The sequence below is a fragment of the Coenobita brevimanus genome, chromosome 16 (assembly GCF_032717465.1).
Source record: "Coenobita brevimanus isolate Jiangsu-jjx chromosome 16, ASM3271746v2, whole genome shotgun sequence".
In the NCBI taxonomy this organism is placed as follows: Eukaryota; Metazoa; Arthropoda; class Malacostraca; order Decapoda; family Coenobitidae; genus Coenobita; species Coenobita brevimanus.
In genome coordinates this window covers 672,406-696,933 of record NC_136969.1, presented here as the reverse complement: position 1 = coordinate 696,933, position 24,528 = coordinate 672,406, and the positions used below count along the sequence as shown (strand labels likewise).

The window sequence follows — 24,528 nt, the reverse complement described above, 5'->3', positions numbered from 1 at the left end:
TAAACACAAGGCAACATTCCAAAGCCGATCATTGGTAATCATTAAATCGGGTTAACAGGTTACAAGGCTTTATTTAGTGCTTTAACTTTATTTAAGTGCCTTAACTTACAAGTACATACCAGAACAGTAAATATTTAACTTACAAATACGGTACTTTGGAAAAACAGTACAGCAAATCTTTAACGTACAAATAAAAAAGGCAACATTCCGAAGCCTATCAGGTAAACTGGTTATAAGACTTTATTTATTGCTTTAACTTTATTTAACAGTACAGTACTTTAACTTGCACATAAACTTACCAGAACAGTAATGCAAATATTTAACATCCTACTGTACTCGGGAACGTCTCACTCACTGAATAATTTAAGATGGCTGCCCAGGTGATCACGTGATCAAAACATACTGTGCGTGCTGCACTAATGTTCGAGGGTTTGGCCTTTCAAAGGCCCCTTGGGTAAATTTATAGTTTTCGTAAAGGACCTTTAATCTTACGTTGTCTTGCACACATCCAAGCATTTACCGCCGTATAATAGCGAGCGCGTTTGGCACGAATGCTTTCAGGGCGAGCCTGGTGTACAGTATTTTATATTCAGTGCATAGTGCTGTACAGTATATATTGATCTTTGATTTAGTGCATTATATCAGACTTGCAGAGAATTATTAGACTTGCATACATTGTGTTTCTGCTTGCATGTGCTTTTATATATATATATATATATATATATATCTTGTTAAGTGGTTATTTATTTTTTATACATACTGTATTGTCAAGTGGTTGTTCATGCTCATATAATAAGTGGTTGCTCTTGCTCATATATATATATATATATATATATATATATATATATATATATATATATATATATATATATATATATATCTATATATATATATATATATATATATATATATATATATATATATATATATATACAGTAGAACCTCTCTCATTCGGACTATATGGGGGGAAGGGTTGTCGGAATTAGCAGATTGTCCGGACCATCAGGGTAATCTCCAGTTCATACCAAAAAACTATCTACATATGGTATGTTTGTTAATTATTAACATATGTGGCATTTTTAGAGTTTTTCTTTTATTTTCACCACAGTCACTGTTTGTAACATCAAATTTTAAAGCAAACTGTCTAATTTTATCTTTGTTTTTCTTGATGTCTGACACAGTTTGTTTGGCGATACCAAACTCGTTCATGAGTTTTCCTGGAGGAACACCAGCCTCTAGTTTATCCAGTATTTTCACTTTATCTGCAATACTTAGTGTTACATGCTTCCTTTTAACACCTTTATTCATGGCAGAAGCTACACTTGCATTAAGAGGCATGGTAAGGAGGATTAACTTTTGAAATAGCGTAAAAATATAAATGGTTGGTGAACTAGTTGATGGAACGAATGCTAGCGTGTGTTTAAACAGGCGCCCATGTTGCGACCTAGCGTGATCTGAGACTAAATGAATGACGATTGCTTTCCGTGCCGATACTGAAAATGACTTTAGAATTACTTTCAACATATTTTTGGAGTTTATTATTTTTAAATTTTGTCCGAATTAACAGAAATCCGGATCAAAGGGGTCCAGATCAAAGAGGTTCTACTGTATATATATATATACACACTCAATCCTCGTAAACCGCGTGTTTATAAACCACAGATTCGTAATCCGCGGCAAAGTGGCTGTCAGACTGCCAGTACCCTTAAACCGCTGTTAAGTCATGAAAATCGTGGATCTAGGCACCGAAGTGGGCCTTTTCCGAGGAGAATCGTAAACCGCTGCATTCAATTTGATAACCGTGACCCAACAGCCAATCACCACCCGTCTTTGGTGGCAAGTGTGCATACTAATGCTGCCATGTTGTTGTTGTTCTGCCCGCCAACCCGCACAGTACAGAGCATCACCGTGCGGTACGAGAGCTACCTGCCTTTTTTTGTGCACTTTCCCCACACCTCCTACCTTCCATTGCCCCTCCCGAACCCCCAAAGAAGCGCTTTAAGCCCTGTGGCATCAAGAAGCAGCTGCTGTTGTCGTACAGTCAACGTTTGGAGCTCATTTGTCGTGTTGAGAAGGGAGAGAAATTTGCAACCCTGGTGAAAGAATATGGGAGGAAAGAGTCGACCATAAGGATGATCTACAAAACCAGGGAGAAACCAAAACAAAACCAGGCAGACTTTGAGGGCTTCCTGAGGGAGGCTGAGGAGCTGGAGAAGAGAGAACAGCATGAGGGAGCACCCCCACCTCATGCTGAGAGGTTCTAAGTTCTTCCCAACATCACCCCATTTCATTCACTTAAGCAATATCGTCATAGGATTAAGGTGAGATCCCTTAACCTTACTTATTTCTATTAAATACATGCACTGAGTATTCCTAAATTTGTATGTTTGTGTTTAATGGTGCCTTGATAGGTGTAGGTAGGGTGCTGTGGGGGGTGGTTGGCCAAAGTCCAGACCCTAATTAATTTTTCACATAAGAGTCATTATTTATAAACCGCGGAGTTTGTAATCCGCGGCAGTGGTCCAGACCCACATTACCGTGGTTTATGAGGATTGAGTGTATATATATATATATATATATATATATATATATATATATATGGAGCCTCTGTGGTACAGTGGTAAAGTGTGCGTTTTCGTACACTGGAGAACGAGGGTTCTTGCCCCGCCAGGGTAATAAACTTTGGAAGCGTTCTCCCGGCCATGTACTGCTTTGGCGGACACCAGGGGTGCTGTGCTTGAACCAGTTTCACATACTGTAAAGTATGTTTGCATCCAGTCGGCTTGCTTGGGTCGATTACACTTGGTTCACAGACTACACGCACATCCAAAGCCACTACAACAATACAATCACATTTACAAGCACTTCTCACCCTACATACAAACTCTACCAGACAACCTAAGCCACTTGGTAGAGATACATGGGCTGTATCGTCCCTGCTTCGGTAGGGATAGGCCGGTCCTGCAGTGGACTTCAATGGCTGATGATATATATATATATATATATAATATATATACTGTACATTTTTTCCATTTCATTTCCAGTGATTTTATTTCATTCTGATCCCAGTATTTTCTTGCCCACCAGATGCTAGTTCTAGAGAATATCTTGCCCGGTCTAGTGGTTCCCTTGGCTCTGAGGAGGATGACCGCCTTAGTTCTGCCTCCGAGGGAAGTTTCTCCTACCAGCTAACTGATGTGGCGGATGTGAATGCCCTTGCCAGGCTTCAGGAAGAAAGTCAGTATAACTTGTGTATGTTCAATGTCAGGATTTTGTGAGAAAGTGTGATTTAGTAATGATGTTTAGGATTGCCTACAGTGCTGTTTGAAAAGTTGGTTGATTTTGTTCAATTGCTGGATCATTGGAAGAAGGGTAATATAGTAATGATGTGTAGGATTGGTTACTTTTTGAGGAATGGAATAATTTTTTTCCATTACTTTTAGTACAGCAATAGTTGTAGGAAGAGATAGAATATATCTGTGTTTGCATCAAAGAAAGTACAATCAGTTAAGAACCTATAATGGCTGGGGATAATTAGCCATAATTAAAATACTGTATGCTTAAATTGTGCTAGATACTGTATTACATACTGCATGTCTAATGCCACTGGAATCAGTAATTTCAAAGTACTGTATATGGCAAACTGAGCATCTATATTGACTAGCTAGGGAAAGGACTATAAACTACATTAAATGCAACATACCCCAAATGCAGGGTATAGTAGTGGTATTCGCAGAGTATAAAGTTAGACGCTGAAGATATTGTAGTGGAATGCAAATGAAAATAAGTGAATAGTGAAGGCAACACAGTACAGTATGAATTGTGTCCATGAAGAAGAGTAGGCACTTTCAGGTTGACTGTGTAAGTATGTGGTCAGTAGAGTGCATTTTTCAGATCAATATTTGATGATGTACTGGTGTGGTAACATTCTGGCCAGTACTTTAGCTTGCTACTGGGCAGGCAGGGAAGTTGAATGACTGCAGCATGCTGGCAGAGTGAATGCATTGGGTAGACGGGGCATGAGTCACTTACTACCATACTGATATTTACTTTGCTGGCGGTTGGGAAAGATGGGATGTATGATAACTATAAGTAACAATTGAACTAAACTACTGTAAATTTTTTTTTATATTTCTGACAGTTTCTCTATATTCACCTTTTATAATAAGGCATGAAGATGTAGGTGGCCTGTATTTTAATTATTCCTCTATTCATCATCATTGTTATCTTTGTCGTCATCATTGTCATCAGTATTGTTGTCATCCCTTGCAGTGGGATGGATAGGATGCAGAAACAGGAAAAGCAAAGCACAAAAGTAGAACTATCAGTAGGGTGCCCAGTGAAGTCTGCCTGACAGCATTTCCTTTGTTGTTCCTGCTTTCAGAATATGTACATCCCCCCCACAAATGTATGTAATTCATACAGTGTACTTTACCAGTGTTTCATTGGAACAAGTTAATGTGAGGGATAAAGACTATTCTGTCTACTGCAAGTTAAAAATGGGGTTAATGTCATATGCATTGCCATACATACTTCATCCTTCAAGTTTTGTCCTTCAGCTTTTCACTTTCTTCCTCAGTACTCATTTCCTGCCTTCTCACACATTTGCTTCCATATTAAACCATCATCTTCTTGACCATGTACACTTTTCCCACTCTCAACTGGAGAGGAACACCATGCAATGGCACTGATATGCTGTAACCATGTAGCTCAGTTGCCTGTTTATGTGGGTCTCTCCGTAACTTCCAAAAAGGGAATGGTGATGCAGGCAACAGGCACCTTCAGCCTGCAGTCCACTAGGATGAGATCCAGATGAGCTTTGGGTGTCAGCAACGGCAACAATAAATCTTTACCCATTATCACTTTAGGTATTACCTTACATTGTGCAATACATGACCAAACCAACCTAAACAACACACACACACACACACACACACACACACACACACACACACACACACACACACACACACACACACACACACACACACACACACACACACACACACACACACACTAATGAAAAAGAGTTTGTAGAAGGGGAGGGAGTGATTAGAAATGTACCGGTGATAAAAGATATAAAAGTGGAGGTACAGGAAGTGTATAAATTACTGGAAACCCAAGATGTAAGGAAAGCCCCAGGACCTGATGGAATTTCTAATTAGGTACTGAAGGAATGAAGAGAACAACTGGCGGATAAAATCCACAGTTTAATCGTGTGTTCTCTGGAAGAGAGGAAAGTGCCGCAAGAATGGAAGAGGGCAAATGTGGTACCAGTTTATAAGGGAGGAAACAGAGAAGAACCCCTGAATTATAGACCAGTGTCTCTAACCAGCATAGTCGCAAAATTGTGCGAGAGAATCTTGAAAGACTATACTATACTATACTGTATACCTAGGCTGCTTCCCCCAAGGAAAGGGAGGTAGCTGAGACAGGACGATACACTCCCCATTTACTCATCCATTCAAACACATTCATTCGCATCTTAGCCCCAAAGGGGAGAACGGACAGATCCTCACCGCACAAGGGTCAACTGTGCAATGCAATCAGTGACATCCGCAGCAGGGCCCGACAGCAAAACTGGTTTACCCCTGCCACATCATAATAGACCCATCCCCTTACCCGCACCTGACCTGACTAGCTGATCAGACCAAATGCGGGAGAATATCCCCTCAGGGCTGCGTCATCACTTATTCATTCACAATTTGTCTCCATTTATTTCTGTCACGCACAGCCACTCTTCCTTGCTCAACAGACATCCCTCTCGCATCCAGTGCTCTCTTCACACTGTCCATCCATCCTATTCGTGGTCTTCCTCTCAGCCTTACACCTCTCACATCAGATCTAGTTATCTTTTTCACCAATCGCTCATTATCCATTCTCTCCATATGCCCAAACCATCGCAACACCCTCTGCTCAACTCTGCCAGCCATCTCCCGAACAACTCCAGTTCTCCTTTGCACTTCATCATTTCGCACTCGATCCATACGCGTCACTCCACACATACTCCTCAGACACCTCATCTCCATTACATTCAAACTTTTCCTCTCTGCTACACCCATATTCCATGTTTCAGCCCCATATAATGCAGTCGGTACCACAACACCCTCATACAGCCATCTCTTTACATCCATTCTAAGCGAACGACATCTAAACACTATTTTCATTCCTCCCAGCACCTTTCCTACTTCATTTATTCTAAACTTCACTTCTGCATCTATTCTTCTATCCACAGCAACATGTGACCCTAGATATTTAAAACACTCTACCTCCTCAAGCAACTCGCCATTCAAAACTATATTCATCCCCCTACCATCTACCAACCTCGTACATGCCAATACTTTACTCTTATTCTCATTTACTTTCAATTTCCTCCTTTCACACACCCTTCCAAACTCCTCTACCAACTTTCTCAATCTCTCCTCTGAATCAGCCACCAGTGCAGTATCATCTGCAAACAGCAGCTGCTTCAGATTCCACTCTCCACCATCAACATTCACCAGACTCAGACCTACATCTAAAACTCTTGCATTCACCTCCCTTACAACACCATCCATGTAAATATTAAACAACTAAGGTGACATCACACATCCCTGTTGCAGCCCCACTCTCATGGGAAACCAATCACTCACAGCATTTCCCACTCTTACACACGCTCTACTATTTACATAAAAACTTTTCACCCCTTTTAGTAACCTACCATCAAGTCCATACAATCTTAAAACAGTCCACAAAGCCTCCCTATCAATTCTATCATACGCTTTCTCTAAATCCATAAATGCCCAAAACACATCCTTGCCTTTCGCTAAATACTTTTCACACACTTGTCTCACAGCAAACACCTGATCCACGCATCCCCTCCCTCTCCTAAAGCCACACTGCTCCTCACCAATCACTCCCTCTGTACCCTCTCTAACTCTCATAATTAACACTCTACCATACACCTTATCTACAACACTCAACAGACTTATACCCCTAAAGCTAGTACATTCATACTTATCACCCTTGCCTTCATACAACGGGACCACACAAGCACTTGCCCAGTCAATTGGCACCATACCTTTCACAAAGCACACATTCAACAATCTTACTAACCAGTCAACAATAGTCACTCCACCACCCTTCAGGCATTCCACAGCACACCCATCCATACCTGCAGCTTTCCCTGTTTTCATCTCCTTTCCTGCCTTCTCTACTTCCTGAAGGAATGTAGAGAGCAACTGGCGGATAAGATTCACGGTTTAATTGTGTGTTCTCTGGAAGAGGGGAAAGTGCCTCAAGAATGGAAAAGGGCAAATGTGATACCAATTTATAAGGGAGGAAACAAGGAAGAACCCCTGAATTATAGATCAGTGTCCCTAACCAGCATGGTTGCAAAATTGTGCGAGAGAATCCTGAAAGATAAATGGATGAAATAACTGGAAGAGATGAATATTTTGGCTGATAGTCAGTTTGGATTCAGGAGTGGAAGGTCATGTGTTTCCAAGTTGTTGAACTTTTATTCAAGAGCAATTGACATGCTAGAGGATAGAGATGGGTGGGTGGATTGTGTGTGTTTAGATTTGGAAAAGGCCCTCGACAAGGTACCCCATAAGAGACTATTGTGGAAACTAGAGCATATAGGAGGACTGAAGGGAAAGCTCCTGGAATTGATGAGAGACTTTATGAGAGACAGACAAATGAGGACAGTAATAAAGGACAGGATGTCTGGATGGAGAGAAGTAACAAGTGGAGTCCCCCAGGGGTCTGCATTAGTGCCAGTAATGTTCCTGATTTACGTTAATGATATGGTAGAGGGAGTGAACAGTTATGCAAGTCTGTTTGCTGATGATGCAAAGATCCTGAGGAAGGTAGAGGCAGAAGAGGAGTGTAAAATACTGCAGGAGGATCTGGATAGGATACGTGATTGGAGCCAGAAGTGGGAAATGAAATTCAATGCAAAGACGTGTAAAATATTGGAAACGGGTAAAAGTGCCAAGAGGCCATCATTGAATTATATGATGGGTAATGAACCTATCACAAAAGTGAGAAACAAGAAAGGCTTGGAAGTGCTGGTCCAAGATAGTTTGTCTCCTGAAAAACATATTAACAAGTTAGTTAGAGAGACCTATAAACTTCTGACTAACGTAAGAGTAGCGAAGAGGGAAACCTGTACTGTACACAGGAAAAATCATCTGGTAAATTACCAATATGCTGGGAATCGAACCAGGGACTCTCAGGTGAGAGCCAGGCAGCATACCACTACACCACGACCAGGTAAAAGTTAACTCACGTTGTCACAATCTTGTAACCAACGTCCCTCCGCCCCCACTGTGAGCATCAAGAGGATGAGTTAACCCCCTGGCACTCGGGCAAGTAGATGCTTTTAATCTATCCCAAGCACTTACGGCAAGTCAGAATGAAGAGGGAAACCTGTACTGTACACAGGAAAAATCATCTGGTAAATTACCAATATGCCGGGAATCTATCCCAAGCACTTACGGCAAGTCATATTGGTAATTTACCAGATGATTTTTCCTGTGTACAGTATAGGTTTCCCTCTTCATTCTGACTTGCTGTAAGTGCTTGGGATAGATTAAAAGCATCTACTTGCCCGAGTGCCAGGGGGTTAACTCATCCTCTTGATGCTCACAGTGGGGGCAGAGGGACGTTGGTTACAAGATTGTGACAACGTGAGTTAACTTTTACCTGGTCGTGGTGTAGTGGTATGCTGCCTGGCTCTCACCTGAGAGTCCCTGGTTTGATTCCCAGCATATTGGTAATTTACCAGAAGTAAGAGTAGCATTTCAATACATGGATGAGGAGCTGATGAAAAAACTAATAGTGGCCATGATCCGCCCCAGGCTAGAATATGCCGCAGTACTGTGGTCCCCACACAAAAAGAAAGATATAAACAAGATTGAAAGAATTCAAAGAACAGCAACTAAGATGGTCCCCAGTCTGGCAGATCTGTCGTACAGAGAGTGACTGGAAAAGCTGGATTTGCCTTCCCTAGAGGAAAAGAGAAAGAGGGGCGACATGATTGCAGTGTTCAAGGCCATGATGGGAGTAGATAAAATTGACAGAGAAGATCTGTTTTTATGGGATAAGAGAGTAATAAGAGGACACGGAAGGAAACTGAAGAAGCCAAGTTGCTTGAAGGACATCAAGAAATATAGTTTTCATCATAGATGTATAGACCTGTGGAATAACCTGGACAAAGAGATCGTCCAGTCTAAAAACTTAAACGAGTTTAAAGCAAAATTTGACTTACTGAGAAACAGAGACGGGACCCCACGAGCGTAGCTAATTTCCTGTATATCACAACTAGGTAAATACACACACTTACTTACTTTTGACTAAAAGTTCCTTAAACTCTTTTGACTACTAGTTCTATACTGCATATCTTTACTACAGTGGCTTACCCTGAGGTCCTCCAATGTCCCCAGAGGAGTAATAAAGCTTTAACTGTAATTGTTTTAACATTTTTATGAATCTGTAAACAGTAAGCCATCATTATAATTATGTCACATTTTTTGACTTTCTTGTCTGCTGACAGGTCACCAGTAGTTTACCTATAAAAATTACCAGCTGTTGTTCTGTTGTTATTTATTAAGGTGATTTGCAGCATGAGTTTTATGGCAAAAGTTGTATTCATTCAGAATGCATCCCTGACTTACAATGAGTGCTACCTGTATTTATTATCCATTCCAATCTACACAACATACATTCCTTAACAGTTTCATATACTGAACACAGTCTATACTTTTCAAAAAACTGTAATAGTGAACCAGTGCACCAGTATTCAGCTCTCTTTCAGCCTATGGTACTCTGTTCTTCGTCAGTGTCTCCTTAGCATTAGCCACATTTCCTTCCTGGAACCTTAACTTTACTCTGCTTCAGCATCCATATACCCCCCTCATTCAACCTTGTCTGTACTCTTGTGCACTGTATTACTTCACTACCAATGTGGTGCTGGTGAGGATCCTACATGTGGTGGCAATGTGTACCCAGGGTGAAGTGAAGCAGCTGCAGCATCCACCCAGGAGCCAAACCACCTCATATTTTCCCAAACTTTACTGCAGGGATGTACCCTGGTCCCACCGTGGTGAGGTAGTGTCTGTCAGAAGACTCTGGTTCCCTACATTGTGTATGTATTGTACCTGTAAGCAGTTGTTTATCTGTGGTTGATGGGTCTGCTTAGCCAGAGAGACTGATGCTAAGCCACAACAATAACCACCACAACCATCACAAGAATTCTTTCTTTCTTTTTTTTTAACATCTTCAATAATCCCCTATGTTAACCTTATGATATGCTTTATCCAGATGCATATAGTACATGGCATAACATATCTTGCAGTTCTTTTGACATATTATACTTGTTCCACGTGACTCCTACCACATTGGAAACCACTCTGTTCATCACTTAACTGCTATCCAAATATATATATATATATATATATATATATATATATATATTTTTTTTTATATATAACTACTGTTACACTGAGCTGCATGAAGTTATGAAGGAAGAATTTTTACATTATTTTTTACTTTTGTACAAGGGCAGTGTATCACAAACCTACCTGGTATCTTCATCACAGTGAAGTATTTATATATTCCTCCTACAAAACTCCATCCATAATATTCCACATTTATGGGTGATTTCTTAGTAGCCATCGGTCCAGTTCATTTAATAGTTCTGTATATTGCCTTATCAACACCTGTTGCCATGCCTTTCTGTTCTTCATCCTTTTTATAGCCCTGTCCACTTCTGCCATTGACAGTCTCTTGGACCTCGTCTGAGGTGTAGGGGGGACCTGAGACTAGGATTTAAATATAGAATAGATAGATATATAGATTAATTGATCAGAAAGTTTAAACAATTATACGTAGATAGCATGGACAAACTGAAAGATTGTATATGACTACAATGGAGAAAAAAATAAATGTGATGCTGTTTGAGTGTGATGGGAGACAAGGAAGGCCAAGTAGTACAGTATATGGGTTGTTTTTGTTGTGGCCTCAGGCTTATCTGAACATAAACTTAGTTGACTGGAGGCTCAAGCTGCCCTTCTCTTGTAGTCCACTATCCTCTTTTTGGGTGATAGGAAGACAAATGAGGGACATCCATATAACCAGGCCAGAATAGCCCAAGTGTATCAGTGCCATCATGTGAATGTGTAAAGTGAGGAATAAATTTCAGGAAGTAAAAGAATCACTGAGGGATTGAAATAGTTGGGTGAGGTTTGACTGAAGGTACATATGACAAGAGTTTCACCCCATCTAAACTTGACTGGCAGTAGATCAATTCCGCCCCACAGGCGTTGCAAGTGCAACATTAACACATGAGACTTCATTTGAAAGGCATATGCAAGAGGAGTCGAACCAAAAGTTTTGCAGGCTTAAATGAGTTAATAAATTTAATACCCATACTGTTGATAGATCTGTTGCTGTCAGTTTTTATTGTTCCTGTTTCTGGATCCTACCACTCCCTTTCATACTGTATTGAAAAAACAGGGCTAGGATGAGGATGCACATAATAAATTATGTCTGTATGAGTTTTGTGTCAAAGTTTAGCTTAGAATAGTAAATATAATGTTACTGGTAAGCCAGGAAAGCTGTTCCTAGTATCAAAGTTGGCACTGAGTAAGTAAATTTTAATGGATGTATTTTACCCACACACTGTTCGGCCAGACTGCTTAGGGAACAACTACTGCTAATAAATTATGTGTAAATAACTGTTTGGGTCAGATAAGGACCTTCTCTAGGTACAATATGAACTGTGCAGGCTTTAAGAGGGTTCAAGTCTCTTCAGGCACAATTATCGAAGTCTGTTTTTAGATTGGTACTGTATTCTGGAACAGGATCCTAGTCAGACTAAAATTCTGTGTTGTTGTGGGTGTAATTTATCCACTAGTAATCAGAGCATTGTAAAACAAGGAATTAGAAGTTTAGAATCATGTTAGATGTCAGTAATATATTAAATATTTTATACATGAACATTTACAGTGAAATAGGTTGGAGGAATAAGTGGTGTTCTGATTATGTTGGTGATTAAAAGTATCAGCAGTGATTATTCAGGGTAGTTATATGTCTGACTAATGTATACTGCAGTTAGTCAGTTCTACAAGTTTAGCAGACTGCCATCTGTCATACTCCAGTATAAGCAGAGCCTAAGTTATCAGGTTTATTGTTGTCTTTGTATGAAATTATTGCTTAGATCCCTATATTTTAATTACTGATTGAAAGTCATAAGTTTTTAGCAGTATCTTGTTATCACGAATACTCATTTTTCAACTACTGATCAAAGATCATTTACTTTTTAGGAGTTTAATTCTCTAGAATCTAAAACATCCAGGCCTTTTATTTTTTTTTCTATACAAGGTTTCAACAGTATTTTTTTTATTTTTTTATTTTTTAGATTATGCTGAAGAGTATGCATAGATCAGCATTGCAGTAAAGCTCAGGAGAAAACACTAATTGTCTCAACTCTTGTTACATAGACTATCTGTGTGTCTCTGCCCTCATATAAGAAGTCTGCATAATTTAGATCTTACTGTATCTTTTTTAATTCCTTACCAAATTATCAACAGCATCCCTCATGACTCTTTGTGATGAAGCTCTACAATTCTCATATGCCTGTGAACTTAACTACTGACCAAGCAAATAACCCAATAATGTATTAGTAATACTTGCAGTCATGTCAAACATTTTGAGTAATGCTGTGCTTTTTTGTGGAATCAGAAAAATGTTGATACAGAATTTGGTTAGACCCAAGGAAAGGTACTGTCAGGAACCATTTGATCCCATAGTTTTTTCTCACCTGAAATCCTCTTCATGCCACAGTTTGAGGTCTTACAGGTACCTTGTTAGACAGACTTTTTAGTTATCATGATAAAACTTTGCAGATACAGTATACAGTTTTTTCTGTATATAATGTTAGTGTATAGATTATGTGGTAGGTGAGGGCACTCACCTTCCATTCACTCAATGTAGTGCTGCTCTCGAGTGACTGTCCTTTCCCTCTTTCCTCCCTTCTTTCCTTTCTTCCTCTTCTGTCTTTTTTCCATCTTTCATTCCTCTTCTGTCTGTGGGTGACTCTACACTGAGTGACTGGTTTGTTGTACACCAGGAAACCATTTACTATGCTGGGTGGTAATCATAAAACCAGATGATGGTGCCTGGTGGTTTAGTGGGTAATGAAGGCACTTCAACCGGGTTGAGCCTGTGTTGGTTTTTATCCAAGGGGTGGTTGGGGTGGGGTGGTTGAGTGTTGCAGCTGCGTGAGTCTTACATGAAGGAGTGTTAGTGCCAGCTTTAACATATGGATGTGAAACTATGGTGTGGCATGAAAATGAAAAGAGTAACAGAGTGGAGATGGGACTGCTGAGGAATGTATGTGGAGTACAGAGGGTGGATAGGATACAAAATAATGTGATTCGTGAAAGATGTGGAGCGAGGAAGTCTGTGGACACCAGAATCGAAGAGTGTACTGGGGTGGTATGGTCATGTGGAGAGAATGGATAACAATAGAGTGGTGAAAAAGGTATATCTGAGTGAATTTGAAGGAGGGAAGAGATGAGGTAGGCAAAGGAGAAGGTGGAGAGATATGGTGAATTAGTGTTTTTTTTTTTAATGCAAGAAAGAAGGAACCAAAGGCTAGGAGCCTGCAAACCATTCCTTCCAAGAAAAAATGATCATAGGAAGTAGGAAGTACAGACAGAGGGAGACAGTTCCAGAGTTGGCCTGTTGCATAAGTGAAGGACTGGGAGTAAAGGTTAACTCTTTCATTAGAGAGTTGGACAGAAGAGGGATGAGAGTGAGGAAGAGAGGTTTGGAAGTCGGTGAGGCTAGGGAACTGACAAGAGAACAAACTGGCTAGATGAATGTTGTGAGGAGAAGTGTATGATCAGGGATTTGGCACCACTTTTTAACGTGGTAGCGTCTGGCTTGACTCTCTTGGATTCATTTATGTGAAGCTTCAAAACGTGGTGGATGTTTTTGGTGTATCTGATAGAGCCAGGATTCCGGGGGCTTGAATGATGAGTGAATGGAAGTATGGCCCATTGGATTGGGCAAATTTGGGCTGTCTGGACATTGCTACTCCTCACCCTGCCCTAGGATGGGAAAGGAGGTCCGGATGATGATGATGATGATGACGATGATGGTTTGGGTTTATTGCTCACATAATGCCACCCCGGGATGAGTGTGGCTGGTCACTTTCACCTTCAATGTCAGGACCAACTTGCCTGGTGCCGGGCTTCTACGCTCCTCATAGGGCAACACAGGATCAGATGATGATGATGATGATGATGAAATTTGGGGTAATTTTCTTTTCTTTCTGATATAGAAATCTTCCCAGTTTGTGATTTTTGATGTTAGACAAAGAAGCACAGTGATGCCCAAAAAGTTTTTTAACTGCAAATTGACATTACTGCAGAAATCTAGCAAGGAACCTGCACTTACTTCCATGTACTGTTGAGATGCAGTGGCCCTTCTTGATGTCCTTTGTCCCTCCTTACATCTCTCTCTCAACTATTAACCTAACTGGGGTTCAAATTGCAGGTTTAAAACTTCCTGATCCAAGAAGAGGTTCAAGATTACCAGGTATGTGGTTTCTGAATCTGCATGTGGTGGTATTGTAAGGCTGTTTTATAACCTTTTGTGAGACTATCATTTTATTCATATAAACCTTTTCATGTTTGTTTTCTCTGCATGTTTATGTTGTAATCAGTTATCTGTCATGGACTGCTTGCTTTCATACTCTTTTGTAATACTGTATATTTGCTTGTATAAAAAGAATGTCTTATTTCAGTTATCGTAAATTCCTTCTTTTGGTAGGTGGCTGGCTACCACCAACTGTGCATTGATGTGTAGCTATAAGCTTTGAATCTAGCCAACCAGTTGTTCATCCAGGCAAGGAAGTTACCCAAGCATGGGTACTCATACCTGTAGTCTTGCTGTACAACTTGTACTTCTGATCTCCGTATGACAGTTGTGCCAGGGGTTGGAACAGAAAGATTGCTATGCAAGTAATCCCTGTATGTCATACCAGTGACTAAATGGGGAGGGGTGTGTAGGCTGGTAATTCCAGTGGTATTATCTCTCCCAAAGGAATAAATTATACATCATTAGAAAGGAAATTTACTCAGCTATGTCATAGAGCAAAAAATATTATTGTATCTTGAATTTTTTTTCATGATATTTTAAAAAGTAAAGGGTAAAATTTTTGCATGTCGGCTAAACTCTGCTCACTTTTTTTTTTGCATTTCATTTTGCATATATTGCTTTTTTGAACATAGTATTGTAAAGTACAATTACTAAGCTTCAAAACGAGGCCATATTGAGCTCTCTATGATGAATAATAACTTTGCTACATGCCATAGTAGTAAAACATCTCTACGCGACTTCGCACAGTGTTGCACTTTAATTTTTCCCATTCTTATAATTTTCCAAAGCCAAAACAAACAAGTCTATTTACGTTAAATTTTGTTTCTATAGAGTCTTTTCTCTCACAATTTTAAATCCTTAACACAACACACTGTTTTTTTCACTGCACAACACTCAAAATTCCTGTGTGGTCTAGTGGAGAAGTTCTTGCTGTTTATTCACTGTCAGAGTCTGAGAGTATCACTGGCAGGCGACCTAGGGGTGCATCGCTGGGTCGTGGAGATGGCGTACCCACCTCAGACGACTCTGAAGACAGCCGCAAACTCACGTCGAGCAGTGACTCCACCGTGGCTGATGTGCTGGGCTGTGGCTCTGAGCATGAGGGCCTGTCTTGGGGAGGCAACGGAGTGGAGCCAGGGCTGGGCACAGTGGGGGTCACGGGCCTGAAAAAACTGTCAATGGTTGATTGACGCAATGACCGACGATTCTGTCGATTGATGATGCTCTGCCTGAAAGCACGCACTTCCTCCACGAGTCCCAAGGGCCCCATCACCTTGTCGCAGTCCGGATGTTCCAGGTAGTCCAGAACAAACTCTAGGTGTTCTCGGAGTGCGCTCAGCTTGGGGATGGCTGGAGTAGTGTCCTGCTGAGAGGAGTCCGCATCATCATCGCCGTCCTCGTCGGAATCTTCAGGCTGGGTACTGACACCTGCAACTGAAGATGCGATCTCGATATCAGACAGGGTCTGATACCCAGGACTGCCCTCGTCATCATCCAACCACTCACGTACTTCGTCCACATCAACATCATCACCTTGCGCATGTAGACGTGCATGGAAGTCATCCACATCGAAACCTAGGAAATCGTGCTCCACATCCATTCCGAGAAGCAGACGAGACCAACCATTTTCTGGAGTCTTGACAGGGATTTCCTTCCATGCACTGGCCCAGTTGTAAATGGCAGACTTGGTGTTGTAGCGGCGAAGGTTTTCCAAAGTCTGCTGGCCTCGCGTGTCCTGTCCCTCTCTGCGCTTGTCCTCGTCCTCGAGAACAACCATCACCTCGTCCAGGAACTTCCGTCGGTATAGCCGCGTCGTTGCCACGATCACTCCTTGGTCCATTGGTTGGATGAGAGCAGTAGTATTAGGTGGCAGAAACATGCACCTAATGCGGCCATTCACAGCCACCAAGTCCTTGTCGCACGGGTGGGCAGGTGCATTGTCAAGGAGAAGAAGGGCCTTTACCTGGTCGCCTGGGATTCCCAGTTTCTCCGTCTGGTAATGTATGACCTCCTTGACGAAATGGCGGTGGAACCAGTCTTTGAAGATGTGGGCTGTAAACCATGCCTTCAAGGAATGGTACCAGACGACAGGAAGGACGTTCATCACCCCACAAAGACACCGAGGCTGCTTTGCACGGCCAATAATAATGGGGTTAAGCCGGTGCATGCCGTTAGCATTAGCACAACACAAAGCAGATAGCCTTTGCTTGGAGAGCTTGCGGCCAGGTACACGCTTCTCCGTCTCCTCGGCAAGAGTGTTCGTAGGCAAAGAGCGATAGAATAAACCAGTTTCATCAGCATTATAAACTTGACCGAGAGTGAGGCCCTCCCTGTCGATCAAGCCCTCCACCTCGTGCTGAAACTCCTCTACTCCATCCTTGTTAGCGTCCAAAGCTTCGCCATGAGACTTACGGTTGGTAAGGCCATTCCGTAACTTGAACGCGAAGAGCCAACCCTCGGATGCCTTGAAGTCTAGGGTGTCGTGAAGCCTTGCGAACTTCTCAGCAGCAGCCTTCAGCTCCGTACCACGTACCATCACACCAGCAGCACGTTGCTGTCGATACCAAATCAACGTGGAGCGGTTGACTTCAGCAAACTTGGGAGTAAACATCACCTTCCTCTCCACGTTGCATTTACTTTTCGACAAGAAGTCAGCCGTGTACTGCATGAGTTTGTCTCGGGATCTCTTGATATCAAACAAAGTAGATTGGGCCAGGTTGAACTCACGAAGGATGCGTGACGAAGACCATCCTGCATCTACTTTCTCTAATATCTCCCTCTTCTTCTCCAGAGTCAAAACCACTCTCTTCCTCTTCTCAGGCGGTGAGGCCATCATCACACACACAAAGGAGAGGCACGAGAGCAGCAGGAGTGCCTGTAGCAGGTAAGGCACCACCACAAAAGCAAGCACGTGGGTAGCCATGACGACGAGCGTACACTCACGACGAGACGGGCGGAAAGTGGGGAGGATGTGGGGGCACTCTAGCGGACGTCGGAGGAATGACGGACCAAAACAAGGCTGTCCCGTGCCACGCGCGCCACGTTCAAATTACGGGCGGGAAAAAGTCGGATTTTTTTCGAATTTTTTGTGGTTTTCGGACCATTTTCGGAATATTGGATCCTAGGACGATTATGTCCGGTAAGTGGGGATGTCCGGAAAGTGGACGTCCGGACAGTATAGGGATTACTGTATATATATATATATATATATATATATATATATATATATATACACACACACACAGTCATCCTTCTACAATCTGACGTAATAGAGCCAAAGGCATGTCGGGAAAGTGGTCCCGTTCAGAAAGTGGGCCCCTGGCTCCTGGACTGGTACTTAAGGACCCTAACCCAGCCTAACTTTGAAAGCCACCTAAATAACTCCGTGCCGGACATGCATAGCACCTATTTAAACCTATAAGACCCTATTCACACCAATAATGAACATAAAGTATGAAATAAATGAAAAGGAACCAAAGAATGAGCAATTAGAAGTGACTGTACCTCAGCCAGGGTACTTACAGCACGTCTGTGGCCACCTTCTCTAAAGCTTTGGCAGTGGTGAAAATGCTCTTGAAGCACGTACAGTAATCCAGTGTTGTGCTGCCCTTAATTCATTGCACTGTGAGTTATAATTGTTTAACACTGCACATTGTACTTAACTGCACCACGCCAGTTTCAACAGCCAATTTGCACTCCACAGATAATCCTTTGCACTCTAAATTCTAATTTCTTAACACTGCACAACACTGTAAATTCCCGTGAGGTCTAGTGGCGAGGTATTGCAGTTTATTCACTGTTTATTCACAAAAAACAAGCACGTGTGGCTTCCATTGCGATAAGCATCTACTCGCGATCGAAGTTAGGCAGTAACTGTTGGACAGTGTTGGTGACGGGGAAACAGTGTTGCCAGATCGCAACGGTCATGTTACCAAACTCCTCAATTTTTATTATCAAATTTAACTTTTCATTACCAAATCCGTAAAGCTAGCATTATTCTTCACTAATTATATGAGGCCCCTAATAACATAGTGTACCAAATGCCACATGTTGAAAACGGAGAAAAACGCAGTTAAAATTGTGTAACTTTCAAAATTCCATAACTTTGGATCTAGTGAATATTTTTTTTTTTTTTTTTTTTTTTTTTTTTTTTTAGCTTGAAGTTCGTACTTTCATGTCATGCTAATCTTGGTAGAAGAGAAATTAGTAGCATTCTGAAAGGTACAACAATAGCTGCATTTTTCTCCAGTGTGGTTATTGAGAGAGAAAACGTACTCACAGTAAGCATTTTTAACAATCAAACCAACCAAAGATATCAATGGGAAATGTTTACAAAAGCAAAATAGATGTATGTAATACTATTTTCGGAAAGTAAAAAACCATCATAAAAGAAAAATCTTTCATTTTAGCCATTTGAGAAAAATGTTAAGCACTTTTTCTGTTATGATGAGGACCAGCAGCTTTTTGCTCACTTCTAGAGTCACTCATGTTCTCGAGACAATGAGAAAAAACACTAAAACAGCTCTGAAAATAGCCTGTTACCCAGCCAGTGTTCTAGGCTGGCTGGTAAACAAAAAAACTGCGTCACGTCGCGACCGATTCCCAGATCACAGTTGCCAATGTCTTGCTGAGCTCTCTGCCTTTCCCATTTCCTGTACATTATGGCAAACTTACCCATAAAATCACGCAATTTTATGGTAAAATATTCTGTTATGTTAGAATACTGGTACATAATTAATAATGTTATAAAAAAAATGCATGACTGTGAGCATAAAGAAATGCTAGTATCTGGTAGCACCAGACAACACGTTGCTGGGAGGCACTTCGCACATTCTGTGACCAGCATGAAGGCTTGTCGACGCATGAGGTGAAACGAGCAGTGAGACCATGTTACAGAAGGGGTATTTGGACCCTAATGCCAGTTGCTTTCTATACCTCGTGGTTGCTTTCCAGATCAAAGAGGGTTTGGGCTACATACTGTAGTGGTATACTTAACTCAGTTTCGCTTGCAGTGGTGCACGGTACACTATGTTATTAGGGGCCTCATATATACAAGTGGAAATACATGTATTCACTCTCCTTATAATTAACAGCATGTTGATTATTTTCATGCTATGTAGGCTAGCAGATTAATCAGAGAGAGTAGACAATCCACCATCTCCTTCCTGTGTATCCTCATACATGTGAAAAATCCGTTTGATAATGCATTATTCTGATTCATTACCAAACGAATATTTCGTTACCTAATTGGCCCACATTTGGTAATGAAAAATACCAAATAGCAACCCTGACAGGAGAGGGGGGAGGAAGGAAGGGGTGAATGGGCTGTGGTGTAAACAGCTGTTCGGCGCTGCGCGACAATTTCAAATTACGGATGGGAAAAAATTAGGATTTTGGGGGGATTTATTCTTTTTTTGGCCATTTTTGGGTTTCGAAAGTCCAGGCCCACAATGTCCGGTAAGTGGGGTGTCCGGAAAGTGGACGTCCAGATAGTACGGGGATTACTGTATGTACTGTATATATATATATATATATACAGTATATACAGTCATCTCGCCTAAAGTGCGCCTTTGCAAAGTGCGTCTTGCATAATGTGCGATGGGGGTCTATCTGACGATAATTATTTAGAAAGTGCGTTTGCTACTAGCAATGTGCGACGGGCATCAAAAATTGAGGCAAATACGGTATTCTCTCGCAACTGGCGAGCATAATTTGTAGCGTGCAATGGGTAAAGGTGCGGCTGGTGAGTATGTGTGGTGGGGTGCGGCTGGTGTGTGATTGGGTTCCGAGACAATTCGCCGTCAAAACATGGATGATTCCCCGTCAGGACAATTTACACCCTGGATGATTCCCATCATTCTATAAATATACTTATTATTAATTAATCAGTAGTTTAATAACTATTTCAGGGGGATCCATCAAAGTCTATGTTCAGTAGTGTAGGCTTTAAATATTGTTTATTAGTTGCACATTTAGTCAATAATTAACTTGTTTTTTCCTCGCTGTAGTCGCCTTTAAATTATACTCTAGTGTCACCCATAGCTGTCTTCGTTAATAATGGCGAATAGTCTTGTTATTGTTGTGATGGCGAATTGTCCTGAAACCTTCCGTGGTACGGCCTCAAGTACAACAACAACAATTCACTTTATCTACCCTCTGTACAATGCTGGTAAGGTCTTGATTTTCATAATAAATATGCAGTATTACTCTTGCATGTTTCTAATGTAAGTTTTCCCTTTGCATTTTAGTTAGGAATCGGCATTGGTGAATCAATATATGAAAATTCAGGATGTGTTGCCCACAAAGTCATTTTAACATGGGATCCTATGCTTCACAAAGTTCAAATTTATAAAGTGCGACAGGCTGTGTTGCCCATATTCATGCATTTTAAGTGAGATGACTGTATATATACAGTACCCTCGCGTCCAACACGCGTTAGTCCAGCACGATTCGGGTCCAGCACGGAGAGCAATTAATTAGTATTATTTAATACGATTTAATTACTGCAACACGAGTGTGTTAGCATAACACGCACAGAGCTCCGAGAAGTGGGCGAAATCCGCAGAGTTCACTCTAGCACGATCACCCCCGGTCCACCACGGTCATACTGGACATTCCCATGATGATGATAGCCAATGAAAACTTCTGATCAAGTAGCCTTCCCCGCCCGCTATCGTGACGTGATCGTGATGCCGCCCAATTAAAAACGCTTTTGGTGTCATGTGATGTTTTGTTTAAATTTCTCCCGCCACAGCGCCACTCAGTCGCATAATTACATTGGAAGGTGCTTTTTTCTTGCTGCATTTTCTGACCTTGTTACTGCATTTTACCCTGCTCACGATGCCTAGGAAGCCTTCTCAGAACCCCAAGAAGCGTCGGCACCTCCCTCAGGCCACCAAGCTAGAAAGCATCGAGAGGAAGAAGAAAGGGGAGAGGAAAGTTGACATTGCCAAGGCCTACGACATGAATGAACCCAACGTGATCATAATAAAAAACTAAGACAAGATCCTGGCAGCCGAAGGCTATCACACGGCACTTCATACCAGGTTTGCCGAGGATACGATGGTATATCGGAATGGTAACGTGGTAAAATTGCCGACGATACCACGGGCATTTGGAATTCATCTGGATTGATTCCTGCCGAGGATACGACGGCCAAACAGTGTGACCAAAACCCAGGCGATTCAACAGGGAATGTATCGTACTACAGCATTGAACATTTAGCCTGACACTGAATACATATTAATATTTTAGAATAAATATCAATCATTTTGAAACCCTTCTCATCGGCGTGCGTACCAGTTTATAAACAAAGTTGCTTCTCCTTATTCTCTACCGAGTCAGCGACAGTGATCACTTTCCACAGTCATGAGACGGGACTCTGGCAACAGTGTGAGAAGCATGCACTTTGCCGAGGATTACGGTACTAGGACAGGCAGAAGCGGGACCTTCCATGGCTGTGGACGAAGATAGTGATTCTGAGTGTGATTTCGAAGGATTTATGAGGGAGGTTGAGGAGGAGCAACAGCCATTACCCACTAGTGACGCCAGCAGCCATCCTCTGGGGACCCAGTAGGACTACCTACAGCCTTGGATACCACCTTCCATTCCCAGCAAGCCCACCAACACTATCCTAAAAGGTCAGTTATCATTCATAGCACAGTACCATTTATTATAATTACAATAGTACCAATATATGTATAGATATATGGTAGGTATTTAGGGTGACAACTCCCAGGGGTGGCTGACATAATTCATTTTTCCCCATAAGCTCTATTGTTAGTCCAACACGTTTTTGGTCCAACATGTGACCCATGCATGACAATATTTCCGTGCTGGACGCGAGGGTACTGTACTCTGATGGCTCTGTAGCTATCTTCTACTGATAAAGCAGACCTCTTCACTTAGACTTTTTCCTCCAATTCCACCATAGACGATTCGGTGCTGTTCCTCCATCACTTCCTCCCTCTGACTTCCTCATGGCTGACATTAAAGTTTCTTCAGCTGATGTCTTTTCTGCCATCACAGGCTTCAGTACTAGTAAGGCATATGGGCCTGATGGAGTCCCTCCTGTTGTTCTCAAGAACTGTGCTTCTGTGCTTACACCCTCTGTAGGCAAACTCTTTTGCCTTTGTCTGTCAACTAGAACCTTTCCATCTTGCTGGAAGTTTGCTCTCATTCAGCCAGTCCCAAAGAAGGGTGACGATTCCCAACCCTCTAACTATCGTCCAATTGCTTTAACATCCGGTATCTCAAAAGTTTTTGAGTCAATTCTTAATAGAAAAATTTTAAAGCATTTTTCCTATCACAACCTTCTTTCTGATCATGAGTATGGGTTCCGTCTGGGACACTCCACTGGCGATCTTCTCACCTACCTTTCAGACTCCTGGTCATCCTCCTTTCGGGACTTTGGCGAAAGCTTTGCCATTGCACTTGATATCTCAAAGGCTTTCGATTGAGTGTGGCATAAATCTTTAATTTCCAAACTACCCTCTTACGGTTTCTATCCTTCTATCTGTGCCATCATCTCTAGCTTCCTTTCTGGTCGTTCTATAGCCGTTGTTGTAGACGGCCATCGTTCTTCTCCTCGATCTATCAACAGTGGTGTTCCTCAGGGCTCTGTCCTATCACCAACTCTCTTCCTTTTATTCATCAATGGCCTTCTAAACTGTACATCTGACCCTATCCATCCATACGCTGATGACTCCACCCTTCACCTTTCCATTTGGTTCCCGCAACGTCCATCTCAGCATTTACTTCAACAAACAAGGGATGAGGCTATGGCACACTTAATGTCTGACTTGGCTTGTATCTCTGACTGGGGTAAAAATAATTTGGTCATTTTTAATGCATCAAAGACTCAGTTTTTACACCTATCAGCCTGACAAAATCAACAGATATACCCACTAACGTTTAATAATATTCAGCTTAATCCTGCATCATCCTTGAACATGCTTGGGGTTTCATTTTCTCGGGACTTGTCTTGGAAAGATCATATTACATCTCTTGTAAAATCTGCTTCCAAGAGATGGGTGTGGTAAGCCAACTCCATTTCTTCTTTACCCCTGCACAATTGTTGATTCTATACAGGGGTTTTATCCGCCCCTGTGTGGAGTACAACTTTCATGTGTGGGGAGGCTCCCCACATACAGCTCTTCTCAATAGGGTGGAGTCAAAGGCTTTTCGTCTCATTAACTGTCCTTCTCTTACTGACTCTTGAACCTCTGTCTCTTTGCCACACTGTTGCATCTTTATCTCTTTTCTGTCATTACTTCAATGGTCACTGCTCCTCTGAAATGTCTACATGCATTCTTCCACCTCTATGACGGGTGCATCTGGCAGCAAACTCTCATCCCTTTTCTGTCCAACTCTCTAATGCAAGAGTTAACCGTTACTCCTGGTCCTTCATTTATGCAACAAGTCAACTCTGGAACTGTCTCCTTCTGTCTGTATTTCCTGCTTCCTATGATCTCCAGTCTTTCAAACGCAGTGTGTCCAGGCATCTCGAAATGATCGGATCTTGAATTGGCTCTCTTGTATTTTGTTTTTCTCTTGGAAGGAACAATAATAGCGGGCCCACGGCCTGTGGTTCCTTCTTCCTCGCATAAAAAAAAAAGGAAAACTTCCAGCAAGAAGGAAAGGTACAAGTTGAAAAACAAAGGCGAAAGAGTTTACCTAGGCAGGGTGTAAGCACAGAAGCACAGTTCATGAGGACAACAGGAGGGACTCCATGAGGCCCATATACCTTGTTAGTACTGAGACCAGTGATGGCAGAAAATACATCAGCTGAAGACATTTTAATGTCAGCCATGAGGAAGTCAGAGGGGGGAAGTGATGGAGGAACAGCACCAGAATCGTCTAAGGTGGAATTGGAGG

At 41.8% G+C, this 24,528-nt stretch overlaps 1 protein-coding gene across 1 annotated transcript in view; it reads left to right on the top strand.

Annotated features, from left to right (window-relative positions):
• The window catches only part of LOC145390899 (uncharacterized), a 71,861-nt gene that overhangs the window by 25,962 nt on the left and 21,371 nt on the right, over window positions 1-24,528 (top strand). The window contains exons 5-7 of the mRNA XM_080265636.1: window positions 3,088-3,237; window positions 14,548-14,593; window positions 24,286-24,299. Coding sequence (XP_080121762.1) covers window positions 3,088-3,237; window positions 14,548-14,593; window positions 24,286-24,299 — 210 coding nt within the window. The remainder of the gene's footprint in view (window positions 1-3,087; window positions 3,238-14,547; window positions 14,594-24,285; window positions 24,300-24,528) is intronic.